Here is a 12,761-nt window from a genome sequence, read left to right on the forward strand (position 1 = left end):
AGGATATTTTGTTTAAGAATGTAGGAATTATCTAATTCATTTCAGAAAGAGTTCTGTGCAGAAACAAATGTTCATGGTTACATAGACAAACCCTCAGATATATGGACTGATTCTTTATAGATTGATTTTTTTCATAGTGGTTCTCAAGTCTTCAGATTTTACTCTAAGCATACTTGTAAATTAGCTATTCATGCACTCATGCCATCACACATGAGGATGTAGCCTTGGATAAATCATTTATCATTTGTGAGTACAGGTAAATTTATAATAAAACAAGGTGCTACAGCTTATGAATAAGGAGAAAATTTGTGGAAAAGTAAATGAATGTGTTAAATATTAGGTGTTGAATGAATACCTGCTAGCACTTAGGAAACTTGTTCTATTTACTGACAGTTTCATATTACTATCATTTTTAGAGTGGACTTAGTATAATGGGGGCTGTATAGATATATTTATACAATGTAGTCATTTTTCAAGTTCATATAAAAGTAACTTCTGACTTAAAGGATGTCTTTCCTTTTATGTCTATTTCAAAGATGATTAATTGTTAAATATATCTTTTTTTTTTGTCATGGAGGGTCACTAGTGACCTCCATTATATAAAAAGCAAGACACTTTTTAAGTTGTCATATTGGCGTCTTCAGCACCATTTGACACTATTGATTATTCCTATCAAAGTTCTCTCGTTCCACAATTTCCATAATACTAACCTCTCCTTGTTTTGTCTCTTATATTTTTAAATCTTTTAAATCTTCTGTTTGTATGTTTGGCCCTAAAATATACTGCTTCCTAAGAGCTTAATTCTCACTTCTTTGGTCCTTTGCTTTGGTTCATTGCATTGCTCATTCTGTACATTGTCCTTGGACAGCCTTATCCATCCTTATGACTTGCATCTAGTACTTCTATATGATGAATTTCTCTGAACTCTTCTTTTCCAAATTCTACTGACTCAGACAGACCCCCCCATATGGTCAGCTGCCTCTTGGCTGAATTTCAAATTCAATATTGTCCTTAATGCTACTTACCTTCCTATTCTTCATCCTTCTCCTTCCTACTCTAATCCTCTCTTCAATCTTAACCTGCCTTCCTTTTGTATTCTCAATCCTGGTTACCTTAGCATTATCCACTGGGTAGTATAAATCAGAAACATTATAGTCATCTTTGAATCTATTCTTCTCCATTCACCATTCCTTCAGTCACCAAATCCTACCAACTCTACTTCCTTAGTGTTGTTCTTTCCTTCATTGGTATCCCTTCCCCTCCACCTCTGCTGCCATTTGTGTATTTCAGTGCATTGTCACATCTCACCATTTTGCCATTTTTCTGGACTCTTAAATATCTTCTACCTTTTACTCTAACCCCCTTTAAATCATCCTCCACAGAGTTATAGTTTTGAAGTACAGTTCTTGTCATATCACTGCTAAAAATCCAACAAGATCTTCCCGTAACCTCTAGGATTAAAATGTAGTCTTAGTACACACAAAATACTTCATTATCATCATCATCAAAATACATCATCATATCTGTAGCCTCATATTTCACCACTCTTCTGCTTATACTTCACCACTATTCTACTTACATGTTTTGGTCCAGTCATAGTGTGCTCAGAATCCTGAACATTTTGTGCTGTTTTTTCCTTCTACCTCCATACCTTTGTACATGGCTTCATCTGCCTGGAATTTTTCTCCATTTCCTGATTTAATTAACTTGCTCTGTACATTTGTATCTTTCTTGTTTTGTACTTATTTGACTTAAACCATCTTTTTTCCTAACTCCTGCTGGGGTAAGATAAAGAAAGACCTTGTTAATGTCAACAAAGTACTTAATAAGGTCAAGTGTGTGACAGTGTCAATAAAATTTTAAAGCACACTTTGTCACAGCTAGTGGCAATATGGATAATCTGTCTGAGAATGCCCTAGAGTTGGCAATTATTGTACTCCATAGCTCTTTGAATTATGATCAGAGAGATAGATGCTTGTATAGTTTTCAGACCTGGTAAGTTAAATAAAAGTTTGTAGCATTTTTCCAATAATTTTGTGAGGATATTTCATGTTAAAATAGTTCCCCTCTCTACCACTTCGGTAAGAAATGGAATATAATTTTTTTTTGTATTGCCATGTCTCATGCTATTAAAATTTGAGATATTTCATTACCATTCACCCATTATATTTTAATCATTGTATTGAGGGCAATTAGAGGTTAAACAGAAAATCCTAAATGAATGCAGAACTTGCCTTTACAAAGTTTATAATCTCTTTTGTGATATTTCACACTCTGTATCACATCCCATACCGCAGGATGAAGACAATAGCATCTTGTGACTAAAGGATGTAGACCATTATTGTAGAAAGAAAATATACTATTATAGTAAAGGAATAATCCTAATGTGATGGAAAAACTGATAGTAATTCAGTTTAGCATATAATTATACATGGTACAAATTATTGGATCTTTATCACATGCAGAGTTGGTGGTTTTTATCTATACATATTCATGCATTTATTTGGCAGCATATTTATGATGTAGAAAAGGAGACCCCTGAAGTACAAATAAAGAAACTGTTTTAGTGGTTAAGAATCAGAATTTTGGTCCGATCCTACCATATTTATTAATAATGGACAAAATTCGCTGATTTACTGTGATGTTTAAATTTTAATTCTTGTGGAAGCTATATTTAAAACAGATATGGCAGACCATTTTGAAACTTAGACCTATTATAAAGAAACTAAGCAACAGAAAGAATCTGGAAAAATGGACTTTGTGATATTCAGTTCAAGGGTACTTGCTTTTCTTCCCAGTGTAAGGAAAAATGCTATTCAGCAATGCCAGATTTGTGCATTGTAGTGTTGTACAAAGAATCCCAAACAGTCATGAGACATGAGTTCTAGTTCAGTCTTCATGGCTTTTTATTAGCTGCATGATCTTGGGCGAATCATCTAATATTTCTAGGTTTTCAGTTTCTTTATCTTTAAAGGAACACATCAAAACAGAGTATTTGGCATTTTTAGGCAGTCTCTCTGCTTTAAAATCGCATATTCTTTATTTTGCATCTCTGAGGTTGGATTTTTTTTTAAAGTAGATTGATTTTACCTTATAAGCAGACAATATAGTTCAATCATGATCTTAAAGATTTATACGCTTGGAAGTTCAACATACCAATTCTGAAACTATCGTTATTTGGGAATGAGTTTTGTACTTCTTTGGAACTTAGGTTTTAGATATTAGGCAGAAGACTTTTTCCTTGAAGCCTCTAGTGCAATGCTATCCAGTCAAAGTTTCTGCATTGTCCTTCATTCATGCCATGTAGTGTGGTAGCCAGTAGACACATAGGGCTTTTGAACACTTGAACCGTTGCTAGTGTGACTGAGCATCTGAATTTTAAATGTTATTTAATTGTAACTAAACTAAATTTAAATTGTGACTGGTGGCCCCATATTGAATAGCCTATCTCTAGCCTGTGTGTGTGTGTGTGTGTGTGTGTGTGTGTGTGTGTGTGTGTTTGTATCTGTATGCAAATGTATGCTGAATAGGGAGCGGTGTGGCAGGAAGTAAAGGAGAGTGGAGACCATTATTTTGGATGATGGGATGCTACCCATACTTCATTGTTCAGGATGTATATATATATGTATACACACATATACATATATACACATATACACATATATAGTGGAATATAACACATTCTGGGAACTGTTTTCTACCTTTCCTCTTTTTTTTGTTTGTAATCTATTATGCATTTTGATAACCACATTGTTTTTTTTTTAATTGAGGTATAATGGACTTACATGATAAGCACTTTATATACTAGGCAATATATTATTAAAGTAATTGTATGCTTTCTAGTTAATAGTTTCAAAGCTAGATATTTCCAGTATGTTAAACGATGCAATAGTTAAATTTTATTATACTACCCATCCTTAAAATCTTTTTTTGTGTGAATCTATGAATGGAGTTAATGAGGCATTTGAATGTGCTGGAAATTATTCTGTATTTGAAATAAAATGATATGGTTTAGAATCATGAGTTTTCTCCTTGCTGTCTGACCTTGTATAAGTTACCTGCTTTGAAACTCAGCTTCATCATCTGTGAATTAAGAATAATAGTAACACTTATGTTGAATGGTTTTTGTGAGGAAGGCATTAAATGGTGAATTATGTAAAGTCTCTTATATTGTTTGGTAATTAATAATAAGAACAGGGGCACCTAGGTGCGTCTGTCTGTTAAGTGTCCGACTTTGGCTTACGTCATGATATTGCAGTTAGTGAGTTTGAGCCCAGCATTGAGCTCTGTGCTGACAGTTCAGAGCCTGGAGCCTGCTTCAGATTCTGTGTCTCCCTTTCTTTCTGCCCCTTCCCTCTCCCTCCCTCTCTCTCTCTCTCTCTTTTTCTCTCTCTCAACAATAAACATTAAAAAATATATAAATAAATGTGCTTTCAAATTTATTTTTTTAAAAAGAATAATACTAATGATAATAGTTTAGGGTTCTGTATTATTCAGAATCTACATAATGGCTGTTTCGTGTTTATATTTAAGTAATAATATATTCTGGCATTGAAACGAATTCTATTTTTAAAATTTAATTATGTATTTGTAAACAGTGACAATTATTTTGGTTTTGGATTGATTTTGTTATGTCCTCTAAAAAGGGCAGTAATTACGTAGTAACATAAAGGGATAGACATATTTAAGATGATTTTTTTGTTCTTCACATTCATACACTATAAATGTTTTTATAAGAGGGAATCGCTGTTACAATATGTTGGAAAATGACATGATGGTATGACTATTCTGCTTATGTTATTTATATTTAATTATATGTCTATTAGAATTTGATAAACAATAAATAGTACATTGATAAACGAGTGCCATTATTTGTTTAAATTGCTGACTTCAAAGTGTCTCCTACCTATTTTGTCTTCTAATTATTTTATAGTTAATGAATGCAACTTCTTTTTTTTTTAATTTTTAAAAACTTATTTATTTTTGAGAGAGAGGCAGAGAGACAGAGAGACTGAGCACAAGCAGGGGAAGGGCAGAGAGAGGGAGTCACAGAATCCAAAGCAGGCTTCAGTCCCCGAGGTGTCAGCACAGAGTCTGATGCGGGGCTCGAACTCAAGAATTGCAAGATCATGACCTGAACCAAAGTCAGTGCTTAACCAACTGAGCCACCCAGGTTCCCCTAAATGCCACTTCTTTTTTAGCATTCAGTTATACATCACATGTAAAGTATTTTATAGTATTGCTGTATTTGTCTTATTAAATGTAAAGGTATTTTGATGTTGATATATTCATTAATTTTATTGATTTTTACTATTTTTATCATCTCCTGATCTAAATACTTTTATTTGTATAAAGGTACAATTCCAAGACTCATTTACTTGTTTCTTCTTGAAATGTTCTCCTGTAGGGTATTAATACAAGCCATTAAGCTAGAATTTCTTCTGGCAAAAACAATCCTAGCAGATGGCAACTTTTCTCTCTATTAATTTTGGATTAGACATGTACTTTGGCTTGTTTGGTCATGTCATAGTTGTAACATAACAAGGATCATTCAAGCACATGCAGTGATAATATATTTAATAATAGGTACAGTATGCAAACTTTTATCCCATCCTATGGAAACTATATAAAGACTTACATATTTTCTTATTGTAAGTAAGAAGGTTAACTAGTCCATTAAGGCATAAATATCATAATAACTTATTTGAAATGTCTTTTACGATAACGCAAGTATTTTTAATCAATTGTCTAAGTGTTTTATATTGACATTTGAGCATTCATAGGAGTTGGACTACATTGTTCAGTTGTCATTTAGATATTTAGTAATGTTAGAAACAACTTTAGTCATCCCCTTTAAAACATACAACTTTTTATTTTTGAACCTGGATGTGAAGTGGATGGACTAATCTCCCTAAAAACAGCTTAAATGGCTAAGGTACATATGTAAAAATGAAAGGAATACTGTATTTTTAATAAAGAAATATTTAAAGGAACCGTAATTTTAAACCTTTTAATATTTTCTTTCTACTTGAAAAATAACTATTAAAATGATAGGTGGGATAGGTCAAGTCAAAATACATTTGAAATATTTTCTTTTGCTGATCTGTTTTTCTCATACTATTATTTATTTGTGTCTCCTATATATACTTGTATATATACTTGACATCTTTACCAAATCTGGTTTTCCAGGAGTTCTCTGGCAATCAACTCTTTGAACACTGTACAGTGCACTCACTGCATACTTTAAAAATAATCAATTTAGGGGCGCCTAGGTGGCTCAGTTAAGCGTCTGACTTGGTTTTGGCTCTGGTCATGATCTCGTGGTTTGTGAATTCGAGTACCTGGTTGAGTCTCTGTCAGCACAGAGCCTGCTTGGGATTCTCTCTCCCTCTCTCTTGCCCTTCCCCCACTTGCTGTCTCTGTCTTTCTCTCTCCTCAAAATAAAGAAATCAACTTAAAAAAAAAAAGAATGATCAATTTAAATGTGCAGCTCATCACTTAAACTATTATCTAGTTGCCGTAAACTTGAGCAGCATTCCCCCAAAAGTATGGATCAACTGGCAATTAGCACTTTGTTGATTCCCTTCTAGCTTGCAATTACCAGAAAGTAAGTCCCCTTTATACTAGGGAACCTCAGTATTAGAAGGCAAGAAAAACCAAACCTTCTTTACAGTGTTAATATAATTAAGGAATCACCTTCACTTAAAAACAAACACTTCTATTTGTCACAGTGCCTTCTAGTTGATCTTAATTTACTTGCATTCATTTTTATGCACAGTAAATTAATTCCTCTTAATCATATATTTTAAAACTTTATATTTTTTACAAGTGTATCCCAATGATAGGAGGGAGAGAGTATAAATCAATATAATAGCTCCAAGTTATCACTGTTCCCTGTGTAATATCAGGGTACATTATTTGATTTATTTCAGAAAAGTGTTTATAACCATATAGAATTGAGGCCAAGTGCACTCTGAGGACAGCTGGGTATGAAAGATACATTTCATGATCTTTTAAAGGGCTATATATGCAGACTTTTGGAACTTTGAGCTTCTCAGAGAGAATTCAATATTCCTTCATATTGTTTGGCAAAACATAGCAATACTTGGCCATCCATATTTTTGTTAAAATTATTCTGGACATTAGAAACTTAATTGTTAATTTTGTTGTTTATACTAAATCATCCTTATACTTATGTAAAAATTTACATTTCTTTTTATAGTATATGTATGTGTGCCTTTAGCTAATGGAAAAATAATGATCTGAATGCAGTAAGTAAATATTCCCTTAATGAAAAAAAAATTAACAAAATTTGCTTTCTAATTGCAGGTGGCCTGCATGCAGTTTATAAATGCCCTTGTCACTTCACCCTATGAGCTTGATTTTAGAATACATTTAAGGAATGAATTCCTGCGTTCAGGACTAAAAACAATGTTACCAGTAAGTTGTGTATACACATTTATTATGCTAATGAACTTTAATGTTTTTCTCTCATTGGACAAAAGTATTTGCAGCAGAGTAAATAAATGTACCTTGTTCTATTTGCTTTTGTAAAGCATTAGATATTTTGTAAGCTTTTCTATATTGCAGTAATGTCAGTCTCTCTATACAACTTATGATTCAGAATTCAGCTAATGTATCCAGAATGATGTGGGTGGTTTTTTTGTTGTTGTTTTGTTTTGTTTTCTCAAAGTCGAAAGGGAATTTCTTTTCTTTGAATTTGAATACTGAGAACATAAAAGACTGCTGCTTTTTCTTTTTCTGCAGCCTCAATTTTCATTTAAAAGTTTTTGCTTTCCTCTTTGAACTTACATTGATGTCGTTTATATTCAGCATTAAGTGGGACACCTGGGTGGCTCAGTTGGTTAAGCGGCAGACTTCGGCTCAGGTCATGATCTCGCGGTCCGTGAGTTCGAGCCCCGCGTCGGGCTCTGTGCTGACAGCTCAGAGCCTGGAGCCTGTTTCAGATTCTGTGTCTCCCTCTCTCTGACCCTCCCCTGTTCATGCTCTGTCTCTCCTTGTCTCAAAAATAAATAAAAAACGTTAAAAAATATATTCAGCATTAAGTATGTATAGAATTTGGATTAGTATATTCTAGACACATTTCTTAAGAATGGTATTCTTGTTACAATGCTGTAGGAACTTTTCTTAAAAATAATTCCTTAAATTGAATATGAATATATGCAATAATTAACATTTTTGAAACAACTTTACAGCTTGATCTGAGATAAAGTACACTTATAAGCGCAAATACAACTAATGTGACTTTTTATTTTGTCTAATATGTTAACTGAAGAGGGATTTTGTTTAAACATGGCATTGTTAAAAGACAATTGTTTAAACTCACTAGTCTCACACCTGAGAAAAAAGAAGCAAAAGGGAGTAAATATATATAATATGTACACATATACACAAATATATATATATATATATATGTGTGTGTGTGTGTGTGTGTGTGTATTATATATATGTTATATAAATGTATATAATACTTAAAGTACTAGAAATACCAAAATAAGGGACATTTCCTGGTGAAGAATGAGTGTGTAGCATGCATCTGTAACTCGTGCTTTGATAGTCTTAACTGAAAGTAGTTGGAATTCATCATCATAAAATGTACCATAAACTTGGGTCTACTGAAACCCATTTTGATAAGATGTATGCTTTGGTGTATCTGGTTTTAGAAAAGTTCAGTTCTACTTTGAATGGTCCTTTAACCCATGACTTTAAAAAGGAAGGAGTTGGGCGCCTGGGTGGCGCAGTCGGTTAAGCGTCGGACTTCAGCCAGGTCACGATCTCGCGGCCCATGAGTTCGAGCCCCGCGTCGGGCTCTGGGCTGATGGCTCAGAGCCTGGAGCCTGTTTCCGATTCTGTGTCTCCCTCTCTCTCTGCCCCTCCCCCGTTCATGCTCTGTCTCTCTCTGTCCCAAAAATAAATAAAAAACGTTGAAAAAAAAATTAAAAAAAAAAAAAAGGAAGGAGTTGATTGCAGTTAATCAAAACACATTTTAAGTGACTTATATTGAGGTTCACTATGCAGGTAACTTAGGCACATTCACTAGTTATGGTGTGTGTAACCCGTATTCTTGTGTTGTCACAAATCTTTCCTCATGAAGGGTCTGTGGGCTTAGGTAGCTACAGATAATGTTACAGTCTTGATTCTAGTGTGGCTTTTGAGTTGTTGGCTTCCATGCTTGTCCTCACTGGGCTGGTCCTCTGTTTCTAAGAGAGTAATAATGTCTTTGTACATTTTCTGGCTACAAGGGCTCCTTAGCATCCTCTGCTCATTTACTAATATGCCACATTTTTTGCATTAGTTGTTGCTATTATTCTTCCATCTTTTGTTTCCCTGTATCTATTATAATTTAACATTCATTTTCTGCCTTATACTACTGAATATCTGATTGAGAAAATTGTGACTCTCAGTTTATTTAAGTTCTGTTTTCAGAAAGGGTATGAATGGTAGCTCTTGTCCTTTTCTACTTTTCTCTGCTGTGTTCATCTTTGCTGGGTTCAGTGGTCTCATAGTATGTTACTCACTTGTTTACACTGACAATGAAGATTTTGCATCAGTGATTCTAAGCTTAAGCCTTTTGTGGCAACATGTACTTCTTAATATAGGCATTCCTAATATATGTATCCAGTTAGATTTTTCTTTAAGTGTCACATCTCTTCAGTATGTCCTGATTCCTATATTTCAGTTGTTTCCTCAGCAAGAGAAAAGAAGAAAGTGTCGTTTGTGCCTCCTAAAGTTTTGTAAAGCAACAAACAAAGATTCTCAATTTTTTTTCTAAGACAATGGAGTGATATATGATTAAATACAGCCCAGGTTATCAACTAAAGAATTTGGACATGTACCCCTAAAGATAATCTATGGAAATCTCATTGGGGTTAAGGCAGAGATGTTTGGTTTGAAAAGAAAAACAAACCCTCCCCAGGTATTTCTTATCTATGAGAATCAGAATCCAGAAAGATAGACCCAGAAGGTTAGATATTCTTTCTTTAATACCATAGATTTCACCACTGATGTTGTTCTTGTACTTTTTTCATCACATTTGGAACAAAGGTCTGAATGATCATACTTTAATGTACATTAGATGCACCTAATTATGTCAATTATCTAATTGACTCACTATCTAATTTCCTAAATATTTAAGCTTAAACTTCTAGAACTTTGTTAATATTAAACATCTGTACACATGCATGGAAGCTTAATAATATATTCATAGGAGAGTTTTTTAAATCCTCACTTTTTTTCCTGTTTATTCTTACTTTATACACCATTCTAACAGGGGGAGCTCCCTAATTTTCTGGAATGTATCATATTCAAAACAGCAAATTAGATGTGGCTAAGGCTAATTCAAATTGTTGGTATATGAATAAAAAATTATCACAAACCTATCTGGTTGTATGAACATGTTGAATCCATGTATTGTACACCTGAAACTAATATTACACTGTATGTTAACTTACTGGAATTCAAATAAAAACTTAAAAAAAAACATATCTGGAATCATTAAGTGTTAGAATGATTCTTAGTGTTTTAATAACCCCTGAGACCATTGTAATATTATAGTACAGTGAAACGTTTTTCATACAATAACCAGAATCCTCAAGATAAGGATTATTTTAATTATATTCTGTAAGAAAGACAGATACCATATGTTTTCACTCTTTTTTTTTTTTTTTCAACGTTTTTTATTTATTTTTGGGACAGAGAGAGACAGAGCATGAACGGGGAAGGGGCAGAGAGAGAGGGAGACACACAGAATTGGAAACAGGCTCCAGGCTCCGAGCCATCAGCCCAGAGCCTGACGCGGGGCTCGAACTCACAGACCGCGAGATCGTGACCTGGCTGAAGTCGGACGCTTAACCGACTGCGCCACCCAGGCGCCCCTTAAATTTTTTTTTTTTTTTTTTTTTTAATGTTTGTATTTATTTTTGAGATAGAGAGAGACAGAGCATGAGCAGGGGAGGGGCAGAGAGAGAGGGAGACAGAGAATCTGAAGCAGCCTCCAGGCTCTGAGCTGTCAGCACAGAGCCCAACCCAGGGCTTGAACTCACAAACCGCGAGATCATGACCTGAGCCGAAGTCAGACGCTTGACTGATTGAGCCACCCTGGCGCCCCCCATATGTTTTCACTCTTATGTGGATCCTGAGAAACTTAACAGAAACGCATGGGGGAGGGGAAGGAAAAAAAAAAGAGGTTAGAGTGGGAGAGAGCCAAAGCATAAGAGACTCTTAAAAACTGAGAACAAACTGAGGGTTGATGGGGGGTGGGAAGGAGGGGAGGGTGGGTGATGGGTATTGAGGAGGGCACCTTTTGGGATGAGCACTGGGTGTTGTATGGAAACCAATTTGACAATAAATTTCATATATTGAAAAAAAACTGAAATAAAATCCTTGAGCAAACAAAAATTGTATTCTGCAAAAATTTATTTTCAATATTCCCCCATCTCTATTGATAAATTATGGTGTTTAAAGGGAGTTTATACTTCATTTATATGGAAAATTCTGTTCATAAATTTGCTTTAGCACTTTGGATTAGTGAGTTGTTACACACTATACAGTTAGTTAAATAAGTTTAGAAAATATTAGGTAAATAAGATTTGTGAAGGAACAAGAGAGTAAGAAATTATGTCTGTAAACATCATGCATTCTTACTCTGTTTGAAAAAAACAACAAACTCTTTCTTATTCTGTTGAAGACTCAATTTTGATTGCTTGACTGGTAATTAGTCATGTACTGGAAATGGAATTTCCTTTGAAATACACTATGTTATAGAGACTTAAATATGTGTTTTACAGAATCTGTCAAAAATGTTCCATATGTATACAGCAATTCTGTTTAAAGAAATAACTGAACATATTTACAATATTTTACATAATTAATAATATAATTCAGTACAGTTATGATAATATATATTTTTAAATATAAAACTTTAGTGATGCATTTCCATTTCCTTTTATAGGATATCATATTTGTGCTATATAAAAACTTTATTAATTAAATGTTTATTTCATCATGAATTTATGGATATATTTTTCAGGGTTTGATATTTGACTGAATGGAAGCTTTATATATGTTTGTGTATGTATATATGCATATATATTTGTATTAATGGAGATTATTAATAAGCAATATAAGATATCACATTTCTATGTGTATATATTTTAATAATTTTTAAATGTTCGTTTATATATTTTTGAAAGAGAGAGAGTGTGTGTGAGTGAGTGGGGGGAGGGGCAGAAAGAGAGAAAGAGACAGAGAGAATCCCAAGCAGGCTCTGCACTATCAGTGCTGAGCCTAAAGCTGGGCTTCATCTCACAAACCACGAGATCATGACCTGAGTCTAAATCAAGAGTCAGTCACTTAACTGACTGAACCACTCAGAAGCCCATATATCTGTGTTTTAATATTGTGGTATATATGTTCATATACTATATGAACTATATTTATATAACTAATGTGTTGTCCTAATTAAAAACAATTAAACATTTAGCCACTTATTTTTACAGAAAGTATTTAATCAGATTGATTCCATGTTTTATAAAATTTCTGATGCTAATTAAATGGCTGTATTCAAATTAGATTTTTCTGTTTTTCAAACATATTTGAAAGTGTTCAAATTTTATAGTGAGCCTCTAAGAAGGAACATAGCAATATGTTATAACATAAGACATAAAAATGAGGAAAAGTCCATATTGTAAAATGTGTTAACAATTGTTTCTGCAATGACCAACATACTGGGTATTTCTGGC

At 33.7% G+C, this 12,761-nt stretch overlaps 1 protein-coding gene across 3 annotated transcripts in view; it reads left to right on the forward strand.

The window, feature by feature from the left end:
• DIAPH2 (diaphanous related formin 2) overlaps nucleotides 1–12,761 on the forward strand; it is a 988,177-nt gene that overhangs the window by 246,650 nt on the left and 728,766 nt on the right. For all 3 annotated transcript variants that reach the window (XM_058714641.1, XM_058714642.1, XM_058714643.1), the window contains one exon: nucleotides 7,330–7,440. In XM_058714641.1, coding sequence (XP_058570624.1) covers nucleotides 7,330–7,440 — 111 coding nt within the window. The remainder of the gene's footprint in view (nucleotides 1–7,329; nucleotides 7,441–12,761) is intronic.

Source organism: Neofelis nebulosa, chromosome X (genome assembly GCF_028018385.1).
Source record: "Neofelis nebulosa isolate mNeoNeb1 chromosome X, mNeoNeb1.pri, whole genome shotgun sequence".
Classification (NCBI taxonomy): domain Eukaryota; kingdom Metazoa; phylum Chordata; class Mammalia; order Carnivora; family Felidae; genus Neofelis; species Neofelis nebulosa.